Here is a 20,201-nt window from a genome sequence, read left to right on the forward strand (position 1 = left end):
TGGCAGTATTAAGCCTAAGTAATTACAGACTAATGCAAAAAAAAAGTTTTTATAATCCCACCAAATCTGATTTTGGTTGCCTTTTTCATGATAACTTCATGGATCACTTGCAGCACAGTTTGGACTTGGGTTAAAGGAAATATCCTATTGATTAGGATTTACAAGGTTAAAGGTTATGGTCATTTTGAAAGAACTATATTTTCTGCTCAAAATAAGCTTAGCATTTATACCTCAACTAGACCATGTGGATGTCTAACACTTAGAATAAGGACAAATTCATTGGTTTGCTAAATAATGTCATTAAACCCTACAACAACGAGGTTTGTGAACCAAAGGTCAAGGTCACATACTGAAAGTGGGTTGTCCACAAAAGTGTTTGCTTCTCAAATGGTCTATTACAAAAGTATATGGATGGTTTGCTTTGTGTTGTAAAGAGGCCTGTTGTCCAATGGTCAAGGCCACTGATTGATACCTGTTGAGGGGTGGGGGGGGTCAGATGTCTTGGTCATTCCCCACGGTATGATTTATTTATGAGAAGTTACCTGCCCAGACTATTTGAATGGCTTGTACTTAAGGTAATAAAGAAACCTGTTTAATTTTGGTGTATGATGGAGAATGTCATGGTCATGGTAAGTCCATAAAAAAATAATTGGTTCTGCACAGTAAATATTGTTTAAAACTGCATTGGAATATTAAGCAATGGGGGTGCATATAATGGACTTTCCATGGTACTTACGTTTGCTGAGCCATTAAAGCTTGAACAACTTTCATTTGTATAGGCTAAGTCAGTCGACCATAAAGAAATCTCCGCCTTCCTCACCACAGATAAAGACACCTGTTCAGTCAGCTGGCATATCCTCATCGGTGTATGAGGGAATGAGTGGAATAAGTAGTCAAGAAGCTATTGTAGAAAGAGCCAAACAGGTAGGTTTTTTCTTTTCTCTAGTTACTGGTGAAAGACCAGGAAAGTTTTGTTTGATAGGGTTTTGTCTATTTATTGGCATATTTGATAACCATTTTCCTCCTAAATCAGTGATATGGGGTGGAGTGATAAATTTTAACATCGAGTTTGATCAAGAGGTCCAGTTGGTTGTAAACAGAAATGGTGCTGGGTTTACATAACTGCAATGGTAGCCATATAAAATTCTTTTTGTCATACTTGTGCTGAATTTAATGGTCATAGTGACATTGTGTTTTCACCATTTTTGGTAGCCTAGGTTCCGATGTGTTAACTGTATCTATACCTTACTGGATCATTCAGATATTTCAGTGCCACATCCAGTGAAAATGAAGCTGAGATTCGAACACTGATACAATTTCAAGAATACGCAACTGGAATGGACTCTTCAATAAGAAATTTTCCATTGCCATTCCGTGTTTGTACAAATACATCTTTTCCCTCAAATACACCATTAATGGCTTGTCTCTGGTATATAGTTGTACTTTCGATTTTAAACTTGACAAAGAATGCTTTTTGAAGTCTACTTCCTCCACCATTTTTGTCTGACGTACAGTGCGCCACTGTTACATGCTGTTGGTTAGCTGGCATTACATATTGAGGGAAACAACTCGTGAAATCCATTTGATGTCACTGTGACAAAGCTCTGAACTATTTGAACAGTCTGCCAAGGTGTAGATAGAGTATAAACATCGTAACCTTGGCTAGTGAAGATGGGTTTGCACTTCCTATGACTTTTAGATGATCCTAAATGAAAACAATGCTGCTCTGCTATGAAGTGTGACCATCTTCAAGAATGTTGAACAATTGTATGCTCTTGAATCTGATCATCAAGACCTTGGATGGGTTATGAACGAGATCTATGCTTAGTAATAGAATGATTGGCCGAGCTTGTGAACACTTTAAAAAATCTCTCATTTCTGCTTGTGAACACTTTATAGGCCATATTTCTGATTAGATTTTGATCAGTTTTTGGTATACAGGCTTCTGCTTAATATCAGATTACACTGGACAACAAATTTTTACAAAAGTCATGTTACTGAAATAAGTCAATTCTTATCAATTTTTATGTGCTGAACACGAATATGACAGTCAAATTGCAAAATTGGCTCTAGTTTTTTTGTAATCTGCAAGAAATTAATGTTTACATAACGAAATGCATTCCAATAGTAAAAGGTCAACTGTAATAGCCTACCTATAAAAAATCAAGTCATTGACTACATCTTAGATTTCTTCGCCTGTCTCTTGTACAGCTGTTCGGGAGCATCTCTGAGGAGTGTCCAGCAGTAGTCAGCCAGCATTGTAGTGGACCATTTTCCCTGGTATCTTTGTTCCATTGTTGCGATATCTTGATGAAAACGTTCGCCGTGTTCATCACTAACAATACCACAGTTGCTAGGAAAGAAATCCAAATGGGAATGAAGGAAGTGAATCTTTAGAGACATATTGCAGCCAAGTTTCTTATACTTCATCAACATGTCTTCTACTAGTTCCTTATAGTTTTCTGCCCTAACATTTCCGAGGAAGTTTGTAGAAACTAGGCGAAAAGCATTCCATGCTTGTTTCGCGTCACCTTCCAGCAAGTTGTTGAACCGGTCATCTTTGAAAAGCTCTCGAATCTGAGGACCCACAAAAACTCCCTCTTTAATCTTTGCTTCGCTGAGTCGAGGGAATTTTTCATGCAGGTATCGGAATGCTGGCAAAGTCCGGTCAATGGCTTTCACGAAGTTCTTCATCAAACCTAGTTTGATGTGAAGGGGTGGTAGCAAGATTTTCTGAGCCTCAACCAGAGCTGGGTGTTGGATATTCTTCTCTCCAATGGCTACATTCTGCCTGTGAGTCCATTCCTTCCTCATGTAGTGCATTTCCCTTGCTCGGCTATCCCACTCGCATAAGAAACACATGTATTTTGTATATCCTTGCTGCAGTCCCATTAAAAGGGCAACTACCTTCAAATCACCACAGAGGTGCCAGCTGTACTTGTTATACTCAATGGAATTCAGTAGCTGCCTTAAGTTATCGTATGTCTCTTTCATGTGGACAGCATACGCTACTGGAATAGATGGAAGAATGTTTCCATTGTGCAAAAGCACAGCCTTGAGACTCAGTTTCGAAGAGTCCACAAATAGTCTCCATTCTTGTGGGTCATGAGTGATTTTTAAAGCATTCATGAGGCCCTCAATATCGGAACAGAATATCAGATTACTTTCCTTTCTGAAGAAAGGCTCCAATTGCTGGTGGCGCTTTCGATATGCAGTAATTGTGACATCTTCTTCTAGAAGATTCCATTGTTGGAGTCTTGATCCTAGCAATTCTGCCTTGTTCTTTGATAAGTCCAAATCACGAATCAGGTCATTTAGTTCTTCCTGTGTTATTCTGTGTGGGGTTGATGATGCACCACAGTGAAAATCTGGATCACTGCATGCTGATGGACCAGGAGAAGAACAGGTCGACTCACCTTTGTCTTCGTCAGATGAATCAAGAGAATATTCTGCTGGAGGTTCTGGAATAGGAAGTCCCTCACCATGTGGAACTGGTCTCAATGCAGACGGAATGTTTGGGTAGACTATTCTCGACTTCTTTCGCTTCGTTATTCCGCCGGAAAGAGGAGGAACCAAGCAGAAGTAACAGTCATTTAGGTGGTTGCTTGGCTCTCTCCACACCATTGGGACTGCAAACGGCATTGATGACCTTTTGCAATTCAACCACTGTGAAAGCTGTGTTGTACATGTAGCACAGCATATATGCGGAGCCCAAGGCTTGTCTTGGTCACCAACCTTGCATCCGAAGTAAAGATGATATGCCTTCTTCACTTGAGAATTGATACTTTTCTTCTGGTTGGCAAATGTCACTTCCCCACAAATATAGCAAAAATTGTCCGCGGTATTAACACACTTTCGAGGCATTACTGTTCTTTATTGTACGTAAATGGATAAAATAATAAGTTTTATGTAACAGTAGCTTGAACTGTCTCGCACAACGTCTAAAATATTTTAAATGCTGAACCTATCTGATTGGGCTTTATATAGTACACTGCTTACGTCAGCTTCAGCAGCCGCCTGGCATTAGTATAATAGGCCTACACATGTATAGTACACTGCTGACGTCAACTTACTTCAGCAGCCGCATGGCATTAGTATTGCATTGCATCAGAAAATGATGCAATCAACTGTGGATGATGTGAGCATGATGGTATTATGCAATGTTACATCATTATTCCGGATGTTGCTGCAGTCCTACTGGAGAAATTTACACAGTGAAACATAGAAAATGAGGTATATGAATATCTTCAAAACGAGAGCCAATACAAATTTTTCACGGTTATATTCGTGTTCGGCACACCAAAATACTACAGATTAGGGCCTTTTCAAGTCAGTAATGATTTCACTGTTGACCAGTGTTATGAGTGAAAGGCATATTTGTTCATAATCGTCATCAAAGATAGGGAGAGATCCCGTTGACAATGCTGGTTATATGAATGACTTCTTTTTTTTTTATTTGGCCAAGAAAGTCGTCTTAAATTTATGGTGTAGGAAAGGTCAGTGACACCACTTTAGTTAGCAATGTAGCAACTATGTTTCTTCAAGCTTTTCTTTCCACTTGATGTCAGAAGTTTTTAAAATTTAAAACAAGTAATTGAATTTCAGTTCGCATAATCAATGTGAACCCTGTAAGGCATGAGTAGGTAAAATTTGGCCTGTGACTTTGTTTTATCCGTTAATTTACATGAGAGGGTCTAACTTTAAAAAATCACTTATCAGGGCCAAGCCCTGGAGGAAGTTGCCCATGCTGTAGGGGTGGTTTTTGGGGAGCTGTGGTCTCTAAAAAATGTACCCATCATAACAACAACTTAGAAGGCTAAATATTTTAACCAGTTCATATTAGTGATATTGAATATATCCCTTTTTTAGTCTGATGAACTTTGCAAACCACAACCTCTCCTGTGAAAATAAAGTAAGTTTTCAGTCCCAAATATAAATTAATATCTCTACCCTGATTGTTGTTGTTGTGGGGTTTAACGCCATTTTTCAGCACGATAGGCTATACATGGCGGCCAGTATTAATGGTGGAGGAAGAACCCGGAAAGAACCACCGACCCACGAGAAGCTACTGGCAAGCTTTCTCACATGCCCACATTGGCTGAATCTTAGACTCGAACCGCCGCAGACAGAGGTGAGATGGCAGTGATCCGTAAAGAAGAGCGCTTTAGACCACTCGGCCACTCGGGGCCCCTCGCTACCCTGAAAAGCTTTGGTTAGTTTCCCATGATAATTTTACACTACAATGAATCTGTTTGAAATCTAATTGGAGCACATGGCCAGATTGTGCTCATTAAAGAGCTGAAACCATATAGAGTAAAATATCAGACCTGCCAGTCCTCACAATTTTGTCGCAAGTCTTAAGAAAATGACCCTTGAAATATGAACTTGGGCATAACAGCAAACACTGCGGGAAAATTATTGTTGCCAGAAATTTGGATAATTGATTCATGCGCATTTTGGTTTGGATCCAGGTTTCTTATTAGAAATAGTGCAGTTGGTCAGGGAACCAGACTAACTGTACAGCAATACCTCAGACATATAAACCGCATATATTTTTTCATGGCAAAGTGTCTACATGATCAGACTGTTAATTATATACTTTTAAAAAAATGGCGTCCAATTTGTGAAGCATGTTGAAGAAGAAAGTGAAAATAAGCCTCTTAAAAAGAAGAATTGACACACGAATAAAAAGAAATATTCAGATTCTTGTGAAATGCAGGAAGGGACACAATTAGGTTTATTAGACATCATGTGCCAATATGATTTTGTTGTTGTGTGCAATGGAAAATAATTACAAGAATTATGTCAGGTTGAGAGATAGCAACAAGACATTGAGCTGCATAGGGTTTGGAACTCTAATTTGTGCAACTGTACTAGTGGTAAATAATGTCTGCATGTACTCTACCAACTTTTCACTTGAACATATTGTTTACCGTCACTTTATGTTTCGAATACCAAACTTTTAAACATATTTTAAATATATTTTCCAACTTTACAATAGCAGCTAGCTTGTCACATTTTATTACACCTTACTGAAAACTGCTCAAACATGCTGGAAAAAAAATTGATTAGTCTTACTGAGATGGTCTCATCAATCTTTCGATTGGTTACACGGGTACTCGATCACAAAACTGCTTTGTTTTAGGTTGGTGATGACAGTATGTAAAGGTATTTTTTCGGTGCTTGAAGTATAAATGAACTTGCACGTGCTTATGTAGTGACTGAGCTTGGGCTCTGGAAATAACACTTTGATCATACATTGTGTAAAATCTTAAAGGTTGGTATTGAACACATGTTGATTATACAGCTAGGTCAAATAACCACCCTCACTTTATTGCCACTGAGCAAGTATCACACTCGTGGCTCAATCCAAGAGTAATCACTTTGGAACCTTAGAGATTATGGTCAAACATTCATTCAAAGAGGCAGAACACTGAGACTTTCTAAAGATGAAAAGAACAAATTGATATGTACATCGATGGCTTGTCATATCAATATACAACAGGGATGTATCATTTCACCCTAGCCTACATACTCGGCAACGATTAAAGTGGTCTGGCAAGACTCTACATTGTTCAAGCTGTCTTCAGGAAATAAAAAAAGTTTGAGAATGACATCTAATCAAACTAATATCATATTTCACGTCATATATTTGCCCAAATGCCATATCATGTACAATTAGAAACCATATTTCCATCAACTTTCCATCAACTTTTGCCATACGAATTCATCTTCATCTGCAAGTAGTTAAAGTTCATCTTACCAATACTGCAAAATTCTTGGTTCCTGAAATTAACCTTGGTCATAAAGACCACCTTAAAAATACTATTTGATCTTTAAAAAGTCGTCTACCTGCCTTCAACCTATATATTAAAGTGAATTCAGCAAAACAAGAGCCTTGTATATCGTGGCTGTACATCACTGTACACGGCTCAAAAGATGAAAGAAAAGTTTTCATTCTTCACTCTGGAAACATCAAATGTCTTCTGAGATTCCAGTTAAAACAGATAGTGTTGATAAACTTTTAATTTTACAACCAGTTGATTCCCCAGATCTTGCAAAATTGTGATTTTGAAGGGAAAAAATTGTTGGTTACCTGATCATTTTGGTATCATTGGTAATGAAAAGGCAGGTAACACTGCTAAAGCAGTCACTCGTTTCTGAAATAAAGATTCCATGGAGTGACTTAAAATATTGATACTTTGAAGAGTGGAGGAGAAGGAGCACAAATTCAGTAGCTAATCTGATCCCTTTCGGTTTCAGTGTAAAATTTAACTAAGTGGATTATCCTTAACTACTTACCTTTTTTACATGTTAGGAGGCTCAAGTGATGCATCGAGTGGCAGGTCTTAGGAAAGAGGGACTCTGGTCCTCCAGGAGACTGCCTAAGGTTCAGGAACCTCCCCGCAACAAAGCTCAGTGGGACTACCTGTTGGAGGAGATGCAATGGCTGGCTGCAGACTTCCTACAGGAACGAAAATGGAAAAAAGCAGCTGCTAGAAAAGTAAGCATCTCTTCATAATTATATTGATAATCTGTCTTTGTTTTACAGGGTTCTTAGAAAGTCGTTGACAGTTGACAAAAAATGAGGTAGCACTGTCAAGGCCTTGAAAATTTGGGAAAATCGAGTAGATTACCCTAAGGTCTTTAAAAGTCTTTGAAAAGTGAAATAAACCCAAACATTTTAATTTCTTTCAATAATCACAAATAAAAATTGTCCAAGGTTGTTAGATTTGGAGGTAGTCGTTTTCCTGATTTCTTTCTTTTGATTAATTATAGTTTGAATTTCATCATTAACCAGTATTGTGGTGTTTTGCATTCGTTGTTTTCTCATATAACATATATTGTATACAAAATGTTAGCTAAAATATGTCTTGGAAATAAATATTTGTGATCTTTGAAAGAATTAATCACAAGATTATATGCTTTGCATGAATTGTTTCCATGATCTCAAAAGCAATTTGTTTTAAGAAGTCCTTGCTGGTAACTTTATTGTAATATATGATATGCACAAATCATTGAATATATGACAGCAACCCTCTTGTGTATAATGAGAGGAGATACGGTTGTTGATTGCCATGTGGCCATAATGTACAATGTTGTGTAGCTGTTCTGATTTCTTTGATGGCAACTTGTGTCCACATTTTAACCCTTTCACCACTAAGCAACTTACAGGCATAGATTTTTCAACTCTAAGTAACTTGGAAGCTGTAAAGCAAAATGACTTATAATATAACTTTGCCAATTTTAAAGATATATGGCTGGATTAAGTACCAAAATAAAGGTTAAAAATCAAAATGTATGACTTAGTCACTAAAATTTGTGTATCTCTTATAACTGTTAAACACTGGGTGCAAACGGGTAAAATAAACAATCATTTATTTACCTCTTAAATGGATAATGTTCTCAAAAACTTCAACAGAATAGAAGATTTGAAAGTATTCTATAACTTCTCTTGCACCATCTAACACTTGGGTAGGTCCAGTCCTGGAAAACGGAAATAAATTCCATTGGTTTTAAGATTTTTGTCCAAATAACTGGGTAGAGCATAGACTTCCTTAGGTTCAAACCTTCAGAGTCCTCTTTATCATCATCACTGTCATCTACAAGCACATTCCATTGCCTCTCCGGACCATTTCAATCAACTGTATTAGATAACAACTGTGATAATACGCAGATAAATATTTGTGTGCAGCCAGGTGGTTTTTTAAACCTGGTTCACTGCCATTTCTGTTGCTTGAAGGGTGATGGTAGCTGAGAAGTGCTCAAGTTTGCACATTTTCTTTAACAAAATATGTCTAACCTCATTGAACTGAATATGAGTAGACATATTCATTTGTTAAATAAAATAACTTTTTAACCAAAATTGACATTCCTTGGCTACCATTGACGGTCAACATAGTTTGAAAAATGCATTCCACTTGATTGTGCCTGGATTTATGCTGGTAATGAAAGAGGTATATTGTTAGGTATAGAGCAGTTAGACTCTAAGCTATGCAGTATTGTCTGTGGGATTCTGATGTGAGATATTCTACTTCTGGTTTTACTTCCATTACTCTTGTTGACGGTGGTCACCCAAGAAACAAGTGCTGTTAGTCTGAACAGTGGGTCTTTCTATGACAGGTCTAAATTTGGCTATTTAGGAGGATGCTACAGCATGCTTGGCTAATAGACATTTCAGTATTATTTTTTTTTTTAATACTTCAGCTGGCAAAAATGGTGCAGAAACATTTCCAAGACCTAGAGCAGAAGGAGGTCAGAGCTGAGAAAGAGGAGGCCCTGAAATTGAAGAAAATTGCCAATCAACTTGCAAAATGTGTGAAAGAGTTTTGGACAAATATTGAAAAGGTAAATTTTGGTCCTTGCATTGTGCAAAATAAAGAAAGAGATTCACATGACCTTATTACAGTGATTAAAATACTTGCAGTAATGGACACGTTCAATGATTCATTGTGAAACCTTGATTATCACATGTCCAAAGCAGTGTTTTGTTACCATTAGTCTGCATCTCAGCTTGTCATGCTTGTAATTTGGAAATGGAGCTCTTGTCCAGATTGTTTTCTTCAGTTTGCTCATTCTGCTGAAGAACAAAGACAAGAAATGAACCCACAAAGTGAAGTATAATACCTGGGGTATAAACAAATTTTTTAAAAGCCTTGAATAATTCAGTGGCATAAGGTATGGAATTAAGAGAATTAATGAGTTCAGAGTCATTGGAATGCTTACCTCTAGCGTTTAGGTGCTAAAAAACTCGAAGATTAAATTCTAAACTATACAAGTTGATCACTTTATCTTGGAATTTCCAGTTACATAGTTGCAGTGGTTTGTACATTTTTGATCTGATTCCATCGATATCTGCTAAAATAAAAAAAAAAACTTGTTCATTGTTGAAGTGGGTCTGACTTTAATTTTACTCTCTCTCCCATTTTTTGTATATACATACATACAAGTGCACGTATAAACATAAAATACAAAGTCATTTCATAATATTAATTTTGTCGGCCCTAAGTTAGTGGGGAATGAGATAGTTACCTTTTTTGGCATTGGAATCATCTGAATATTTTGCCATGTATCGGGATGAAAAGTGCAATTATACCCACAAAAGAAGACTGCAATGTATGTTGTTTGGTCATGTAGATAAAGGAGAATGAAACAGTATAGCAGCTATCCAGCAAAAATGTCAATTACATTTGCAAGTCGAGTGAGGTTTTGGCATGCATATTGTGAGTGGTTTACATATAAATAGCTGTGCAGATCAGGACAGAGCTCGAGTTTGAATCATTTTAGTTGAGCCACATTGATTATATTATTGTATCCTGTGTAGACAGTTATACATTTTGCTAAATGTTGCAGCCTTGTATGCAACATGGTGATGCTTGTCAAGGAGGGTAATTCAGCATACCCAAAGTAAGTCATGGTGTCCTCATTTTCATTCTTATACAGCTTGAACACTATTTCACTTACACTGATGAAAATGGTCACTTGGATGTATGTTGAGGGTTAACTCAACCATACCGAAAATAAAAATGTCGCTGTGACCAAATTTGCAGGATTGAGAGACTCCCGGTATGATTTTGTTGGTGATGGTTCAAAGTTTAAGAGTAAATGCATTTTGTTAATTTCAGTCATTTGCTTTCCAATATCTGCACAAGATCAGGATTACCCATGTGACAGTTTCATAAAAGACCTTGTCAGTTGCTTGAGATTTGCCAGCAATTCATGCAGTTACCATGACTAGCAAATCCTGTCAGTTTTTATTTAATTTGGATATTAGATGTTTTGATGTGGTGTATTGATCATGTGATGTTTAATACCCAGAAGGTAAGAGGAAATAATATTTTGGTACTTAAAAATAACCTTGAATTGGTGAAAGAAGTAATGAAATTGAGGTCATTAACGAGTCTAGAGTCATTGGATTGCTCCCTTTTAGCCTTCTGATGCTATAGAACTCGAAAATTAAATTCCAAGCTGTATAAACTGGTTACCTAATATTTGAGTTCCCAGTTACGTTGCTTTGTACAGTTTAACAGATCCTTCTGTGTCCTTTTTCTGCATGATACTTTATTTTAGCAGCACATACATAATGTCAGTATTTTTTTCTCACTCCTTTTCTTGTAAGTACTTCAATAAAGTATAGTTACCTTTTTTGGCAATGGCATCAACAGCTGAGGTTCTGATTAAAGATTGTCAGCACATAACCAAGATACTAATTTGAGACTTGAGTGAACTGAAAAGTATTGAATTCTTCAAGTCTCCTTGCTAATGACGTGCTAGATGACAATTTGATACTTGCTGTTTTGGTTAGTTATCTGTATCTTTCTGGCACTGATTTATCTCACAAGAATAAAACAGTAGAATAGTGTGTGGGTTGTACAGTATGCATACGTGGCCAACAATTAAGCTTTTTTCCCACTAAATTGCGTGTAACTGTATTTGGATTATGTTTTTTTTGTATATCCCCTCCAAAGAAAATTAATAATTTGATTTCCCATTTTGATTAACATCCCAATAATCCCACAGACCATATTCTTGAAAAGATGGCTTCTGTGTAACTATGACAAAAGAGTACACTTGTCCGAAGACTTATATGCACTTTCCTAACAGTATTATATTCTATTTATAGCAGTTGCCCTATTTCCAAGAAATATGCTGGTTTATACTTTCAACTTGTGACCTCAATTTCTATTTATAGCAGCTGTATGACTTAGCTAGGAGAGAACAGACTGGTTTTTTAACTTTTACTCTTTGCGCATAGATTCTTTGTTCTAATTCATATCTGGTACAGAACCAGTCTGTAGGTATTTGGCACTAAAGGTCTAGTCAGATTTATTCTAGTCACTGTTTGAGCAAAAATATTTTTCAAATAATTTTACAGATGGATTAGGAAATGACCAAAAATAAAAACGATTCAGAATTGAATACATGAATTAAACAATACAGCATTCCATTCTAGGGCAGCTTCACGCCCCTTGCAGGCTGCGAGGAAAGGATTTTAATATTGGTCATGGTGGTAAAACAAAGACACCTTGAATTAGCTCATTTTACTAACTCCAATACTAAGGTAACTTCTTTTTCTTTACAGCAAAACTAAATTGTGGATACAAATGTTATAAATGCGGATGCGTTATCTACCAAGTTCTTAATAGAACACAGACTACCACTAGCGGCAGAAGACCACATTGGTCCTTTGTTCAAACAATATGCATGTTCAAGAAACAAAATCATTTTTTTGTAAAATATCTTATCAACTGCTTGACGTTTACCAGCAAATTCATGCAGTTAACATAACTAGCAAATCCTAACTATTATTGAATTTGGATATTGGCTATTTTGCTGCTGCAATTCATAAAGTTATCAGAACTAGCAAATCATGAGTATTGTTATCATTGCAATTGGATATTGGGTGATTTGCTTTTGATCTGTAAGAATAACCTTGAATTGGTGAAAGAAGGAATGAAATTGATGTCATTAACGAGTCTAGAGTCATTGGATTGCTTCCTTGTAGCATTCTGATGCTATAGAACTCGAAAATTGAATTCCAAGCTGGATAAACTGGTTACCTATTATTTGTGTTCCCAGTTACATTGCTTGGTACAGTTTGTCCTCTGAACAAACAATACCTTATTTTAGTGGTCAAGATTGCTCTCTCTCTCTCTCTCTCTCTCTCTCTCTCTCTCTCATTAAAGATTTTGATCAGCCTATATTTCCTAAACCCGATGATAAATTCTCACCATATTTGACATGAAGTGTTTTGATGGTAAGACAGATCAATGAACTGAGATTATTAACGAGTCTAGAGTCATCGGATTGCTTTCCTGTAGTATTCTGATGCTATAGACCTCGAAGATTAGATTCCAAGCTTCTATGAACAGGTCACTTGATCATGTGTGGACAGTTACAATGCTTGGTACAGTTGAAAGAACATTCTTTCTGGATCGTCATTATAAACAAAAGATAAGTTTATAAAAAAATTTATGTTCACTTCCTGCAAGAATTAATGCATCTTCAGCAACCAAGACTTGTAATTTTACCACTGTACATCATAGTCATTTAAAAACATGATTTTATACCATCATCATTAGATAAATAGAAATCTCATTGTTTTGCTCACTTTGGATTGAATAAATTTCAACCTTTTGCTTTCCAAATCCAGCAAATGATGTAAACTTTCTGACATGTTTCATGAATTTTATCAGAAATAAGGAATGTTAAAGATCGTTTGTGACATTTTAACTGAAAACTTGGATGCTTAAGGCTCAACTCTAACTAGCTTTTCAGATATTGTAGAATAAAAAATTAAAGTCGTTAACTGGCTGTAATAAAAGTAAATGAAAGAGCACAAAATTCTCTATATTTATTCAACCAACTTCCGGAGTTTTGTTGTATCACGTGACTAATACTTTGACGTGTGCTCTTACACGCATGGAGCATACGAAGCAGGAGGGAACCAGACTACTCTGCTTGATGAATCAGACTGGTCAAGTTTCTTGTAGTTGTTCTCAAAATAAATATGTTGAGAATTATGTTCTTTCTGGTTTTTACAAAAGATGTCAGACTTTCATTTAATATAATTGAAATTTTGTAGAACAGCATTAAAAAGAAGTTTTGTTGTTGATATCATATGACTATTGGACTTGCGATGTCGATGTTTGAGAATTGTGAAGTCATGTGACTGTTAATGCAAATGGCGAGTACTGGGTCAGGTTTCATTTATGCAGAGGTTCATCTAGTCTGTCAGCAGATTAAAGAAATAACGATTATAATACTTGCCATCTTTGAGTTAATGCAAATGGCGAGAACTGGGTCAGGCTTCATTTATGCAGAGTTTCGTCTAGTCTGTCAGCAGATTAAAGAAACAACGATTATAATACTTGCCATTTTTGAGAAAATAAATAATTTTTCTCTAGATTTCATGCAGGTATTTGTCGATATATCATAGTTTAAATTTGCTAGGTCTGCTGGTAAGCCATCTTACTTTGGTGGCAGATTCTAAATTTTGTATATGTAATTGCTCTGAACCCACATTCCATCCTAAATGTAAAGATGTGAAAAAATTGTGCTGGAATATTCTGATTAATAACCTGGATTATAAAATTTTGGAATCTCTGAGCTGAACTTTGGTGCGAAATTATTACACAGTGACATGTAGCTTGAAGCATCGGTTTCAGATCTTATGTAGAATGCAGGAAAAATGGGAAACTGTCGCCCCTTTTATTATATATTAAGAAATGATAGGAGCCCCCATCTCATACAGGTTTGGGGACTGGTTTATTGAACTAAACTTGTAAATCCTAACAATTATCGTTGAATTTGGATATTAGATAATTTGCTGTTGCAATTCATAAAGTTATCAGAACTAGCAAATCCTGAGTATTGTTCTCATTGCATTTGGATATTGGGTGTTATGCTTTTCGTCTGTAAGAATAACCTTGAATTGGTGAAAGAAGGAATGGAATTGAGGTCATTAACGAGTCTAGAGTCATTGGATGGATTCCTTATAGCCTTCTGATGCTATAGAACTCGAAAATTGAATTCCAAGCTGGATAAACTGCTTACCTAATATTTGAGTTCCCAGTTACATTGCTTGGTACAGTTTGTCTCCTGAACAAACAAGACCTTATTTTAGTGGCCAAGATTGCTCTCTCTCTCTCTCTCTCCCCACATGCACATCTTAAATGGAATGCAGGAGAAATGGGAAATTGTCGTCCCTTTTATTATATATTAAGAAATGATAAGAGCCCATGTATCAATACAGGTTTGGGGACTGGTTTAATGAACTACAGAAGCCTGGTTGATTTTACAGAAAATTCAGTCCTTGTTTATACAACATATTTGAAGGTCTTTTGTCAAAATTTAAATCAACCCTTTTGTAAACATCTTTAAATGATGGAATTTTTTTTTAACCAAATCATCTTAAGGAGTTTAGGTTGGTTGAAAAATCTTGTTTGAGATTTTAATGGCACACATAAATTCAGGGTTAAACTTTTTTCATTACAAGATGAGATTCTAATACTTTGCATTTATTGTTTTTTTTCATACTGTGATAAGAAATGTTTACTTTGTATAACGTGCACATACATTGCTTTAGAATTCTTTAGAATTAAAGGTTTGAAAGGAAGCAAAATAATTTATGCTCATTATGTTGTTTCCACTTAGCAACATAATGCAGGTCAGCAAAGTTGGAATTTGTATTCTGTACATTGAAATGGCTTTAAATGCCAATTTATAGGAATATAGTCTGATTTATTTCATGTGACACATTTTGTGGTTTTGTACATGATCATCTTTTCAGACATACAGTAATGGTCATATGTTAACCTTGAAAAAAATTAATTTCTTTTCTGGAAAATACCTGGAAGTTTATAGAAAAGCGTGGGAATCGTGTTTATAACATCCGACCCACAAAACTACTTGAGAATCACTAGAATCTATGGATGCAATTTTTGGAGTTGTTGCTTGTCACATCAATCATCAGATTTTCATTTAGTTTGGATATTAGAACTTTTACATTATTTATAAAGTGATGAATTTTAAATTTGAATATTGCATCATACATAAAGTATGGATCAAATGTGAACTTCTCAAAAACTTTGCCTATTTTCAGCTATTATTGAGATGATTGATCAGATCACATATTAGTCATGGAAATGTCCATTCTGCTCATTATAAAAAAGTCTGGTTTTCAGTACCCACCCAGGCCAGTCTCGTCTGCCTCGGGAAATGAGTTTAAATCCCATTTTCTTACCATAATAGAGAAATTCTGTTAAAAATATCCAACACATTAAACAAACATGGTTTCCGAGTTGGGGATGGGGTGGATAATGACTGACCCATGAATTCAATATGGATACATGTTTACTTCAGGTTAGTGGATGTGTATTAAGGGCATGGCCTTGAACAGTTTGCACGATTCAGAATTTGCTTCTTTTAGTACTAACAGCATTGTGATGTAATGTCTTCTGCTAGCAATTTTTTTTATATCTTTGCTAGCAAAAATCTGGCTGTTTTCAGTGATCACGATCAGTCAGTACATGTATTATTAAATAAAAATTTGAACACAACTTCATTTTTCAGCTACCAATGAGTTGTTGGTAACAAAATACAGAATCAGTATATATTTTTATGATTATAATGAAACTAGCCTTTGTCAAGAGTATTTTGTCCACAAAGTTAATGCTAGAAGTTTATAACATATTTGTATTAATGTTTCCAGGTTGTGCAATATAAACAGCAAAGTAGACTGGATGAAAAGAGAAAGAAGGCACTGGATCTTCACTTGAACTTTATTGTAGATCAAACAGAAAAATACTCCACGTGGCTGACTGAAGGATTGGCTAATAGTACAAAAGGTTCTTCAGTGGGGTCCAAGGCTGCCTCCCCATCTCGTTTGATGGAGGGTGATGGTAAGGATGTAAATGATTGGAAATTTATTTTTCTTGGATATATATAGGAGTCTTTGTGCCCACATGTCCAACCTTTCAACAGTCGCGTTATTTTGTGAATGTAAACAGTCGCACAGTATTTAGTTCATCTGGCCTTGATATCATCTTGAATTTTTTTAAATCTCTACTTCAAAATGGATGCCTGTATCGACAGGAGCTTTTTACCTAGTTGGTCCTAAATGAAAATTGTGCTTGTCATACATCCACTATCAATCAGACATGACTTTTCTCCATTTTAAAGTGGAATTCCATTTTTCTCCAGACTTGAATCTGATTTTTCTTGATAAAATCCATTTTTTATATCATCTCCACTCCAATTTGTAAAGGTAACACAAGTCTTGTAATGACGATTCTGATTGGTCAAAAGTTTAAATTCATGCAGTTAATCTTCGTGTAATGGAAACCTGTGGCAATGGGAAGAAGCATGCTTGCAAACATGGCGTCTGGAGTTGTTGAGCGAGAGCATGACACGAAACGTTTACATAAGGGTTTAAATTATGTATGGGAGTGGCTGGAGCAAAAAGTTGCTAGATATTTAGTTTGTAAGTTTATAAGAAAATTGACTGCTAGATGACTGTCGTTTTGTGACCTCAGCAAGATAGATCTGAATTGTGGTAATCACGATTGGAAGAGTTTAAAACAGCACCTACAAAAGAAGCTGCACGTGGAAAATAAGATTTCTTGCATGAGAGAACAGATGTAGCCCTCTGTCAGAATATGCATGCTGCATGTCACCAATACAAGCACCAGCTTGAAAGGAAAAAGGCTGTTGTTGAGAAGGAAAAGAAACGATCTCACATAGAGGCAAAAAAGGCGGTGGTGACCAAAAAAAAAGGCTAAAGATATCTTTGCCAAAGCTGCAAAAAGAGCTCAACTGGTATAACAACAAGTTGTGTCCATTGGAGATAAAGACAAGTGAATGTATGTGTTTATTTGCATGTAGTTGATGTACTTGGGTGTTTATTTTACAGATTTGTTATGAAAAGAGAGAAGTATATGTTTGCTGCAAAAATTGACAAATTATTGTGACTTAACACTGACATGCACATGAAATAATTTCAGCATCAAAGTATTGGTGAACAAATTCATGTGATAATATGTATTGTGAAATTATTCAAGTCAAGTTGAACATTTTTGGTAAGTTTATTGGTCTTTCAAATGAATATTTTGTTTTATATTATAATCATAAGTTGCACCAGGCGCAGTTTTTTATGATTGTAAACTGCACGTTTGATCAGGGGCCTTGCCACCTTGAGCCCTGGATTAGGGCCACTGCTCCTTGAGACCCCTTTAAGGGATGACTTCCAAACCCCCCTTGACAATTTATCAATGCCATGACATAAAAATCTTGTGATTCCCCCTGAATGGTTGATCATTATCTTCGAAAAAATGCATTTTCAAAAAAGTACCTCTAATGTCTAATTTGTTCTAAATGAAAATGGTGACAAGCTGACATTCAATATATCTTCTGCAGCAGCCAGTTTTTAAAATTTGTCACTGAAAGAATATTGGAGATGGTTTGAGCACTCGGCAGTTACAGGAGGAAGTGGTCTTGCAGGAAATTCTTTTTTTCCCAGTACGACATTCTTGTTGACATTATATTGGCAGAATCTGGGAAACAATGGTGCATTTGTAGGCGAAATTTTCAGTGGCATTGTCATCTATGTTTGGAGTGTCTGAAATTTGTTTATGTTAAATTCTCTAACTCGTTGAGACCTTTACTGTCATATGTGGACCATAGAATACGTATGCACTCTTTCATGTCTGACGACCCTCTAAATCCCGTATGCAGTGTTTATGGTCATTTGAAGATCTTAAGCTTTGGGTATATCTTTTCTGTGTGGTCAAATGCCTTAAACTTTAAAAATGATTGCATTGCCCCCATCAGCCCCTTAGGCAGTGTCAGTGTCCTTGGAAATCTTAGTTTTTAAAAATATACTTGCATATAAGCTGCTCCTCAAACAGTAGGTAAACCTTAAAAAATTGCATGTAAAGTTGAAAATTGACTCAAAAAAGATAAATTTTTCATAATTACAGCTGTTGTAGTCTGAAACTGGTAATGTGACTGTTCTTTTGCAGTTGGGAGAAAGTTTAATCTATGGATTCAGACCTCTTTGCAAGTTACTTTTAGGTCTTGAAATTTTTATGTTTTGGTCTGGATAAGGTCTGGAATAATTTTTTAAAAAATTTATGACAGGAAACCAGTGTACAGCAGATATATGGTGGGGGGGGTCAGTTTAAGTATGTTATTTCGTCTTCTGTAATCTGCATTAACAATATATACCAGTAGTCGGTGAGAAAGTTTAGACTTTGCTCTATGCATATGGCAGCCTCCCTTCTTCCAGGCTTATTCTTTTTCTTTACTTATTTGGCTTATAAATGAATATATATAGTAATGTGTCTTGTAGTACAGGCAAGAGATATAATCCAGTGTAAATTTTTTTATAGTGGAATTCAAGCCAGAAGTTGAAGACAGTGATGATGAAGAGACCATTGATAAAGAGGAAGCGGAAGCTGGAGACAATGATGTATGTTTACATTTTATTTGCAGCCAGCATAATGTTGCCTTTTGAAGAAGAGAAAGTTTATTTAGAACCTTCACTGGCATTTACCCGACCCCACCCCCATTATATTTTGTCATATTTTTTTGGTGGCCTCTTGTTTGCACACCGTACATTAGTTGGATCATTTGTTCATGAGATGCAAGTTTTTTAATTAAAAACAAGTGTAGCTAGATATTTACATGCATTGGGTGCCCTTTTATGAGGCTGCCTCTTTTGACATGAATAGTTTTGCTCTCATAAAAGGGTTGTCTTACAAAATATAAAGCAGGATCTAAATGCCCTACTTTTGGTGCTAAAGGAGTTGCCTTTTTTAAGATGTTAGCCCACTTTGAGATAGGGGCCATTTCACATTGTGAAATTTACAATCTTTTTGTCTTATGGCACACAATGGCAAGTCCGTTTAAGTTGGTACTTAATAAAAGTACAAGACTTGGTGATTTTTGACAACTTTTATTATCCTGTTCCTTTCAATTTACCTTATTCAGAAGTGTTGGCTGATCATAAGTTATGTGCCAGTACATTGTGAAAGTTTACAATGCTTCTGGCAGTTCAGGTTGGTCTGTTTAATACAAGTGCAGGCTTAGTGTTTTATGATGACTTGCCATCATCAAATTCCTTTCAGGTTCACAGAATATACTATACAAAGATTATTTCTATGAAAATAACTTGCTTTAAGATAGTTGAATCGTGTTCATATATATATACTTCATTTTTTATATAGTCTCAAGTTGAGGTATTGTCTATCCCATACATGCAAACCAAGCAATAAAAAGATTTTATCATTTTTTTTCTTCATATCTTTAATTCCACTCATATGAATTTGAGAATTTAACCCTTAAAGTGTTAGTTGAGGTCTCTTAGTGGTTGTCGCAACTTTAGTCGTTTTCCAGGTAGGCAACAATGTACGCATCCTTTTACTTCAGCTTGCCATGACTGGTTGAAAAACTATATTTGATTGGTTTATAGAGGCCTGGAACAAGCATTCCGTTGTACTTTACTAAGCATTTAGAAGTTTTACAAATACTCGCTTCTGAGCATGTGGTACCTGGAAAGAAAAAAATGACTGATGCTGAATACGATGGTGATTTCTTGCAACAAATACTGACTTCTGATCATGATGATGACAATGATTTTGAAGGATTTGAGGAGGATGAAATTATTGGAGCTTGTGAAGTGTTGATGGAAATACCCATTA

The 20,201-nt window shown here is 35.9% G+C and overlaps 1 protein-coding gene and 1 non-coding gene across 2 annotated transcripts in view; both read left to right on the forward strand.

The window, feature by feature from the left end:
* Positions 1-20,201, forward strand: part of LOC149777156 (uncharacterized) — a 185,255-nt gene that overhangs the window by 13,718 nt on the left and 151,336 nt on the right. The window contains exons 6-10 of the mRNA XM_089941382.1: positions 780-924; positions 7,319-7,504; positions 9,208-9,348; positions 16,214-16,403; positions 18,891-18,970. Of these exons, the coding sequence (XP_089797508.1) occupies positions 780-924; positions 7,319-7,504; positions 9,208-9,348; positions 16,214-16,403; positions 18,891-18,970 (742 nt within the window). The remainder of the gene's footprint in view (positions 1-779; positions 925-7,318; positions 7,505-9,207; positions 9,349-16,213; positions 16,404-18,890; positions 18,971-20,201) is intronic.
* Positions 12,471-12,600, forward strand: LOC149777157 (small nucleolar RNA SNORA3/SNORA45 family). Its single transcript, XR_016416394.1, has one exon. It is a non-coding gene; the product is annotated as a small nucleolar RNA SNORA3/SNORA45 family (small nucleolar RNA).

The sequence above is a fragment of the Sinohyriopsis cumingii genome, chromosome 18 (genome assembly GCF_028554795.1).
Source record: "Sinohyriopsis cumingii isolate HCF-2022 chromosome 18, ASM2855479v2, whole genome shotgun sequence".
Taxonomy (NCBI): Eukaryota; Metazoa; Mollusca; class Bivalvia; order Unionida; family Unionidae; genus Sinohyriopsis; species Sinohyriopsis cumingii.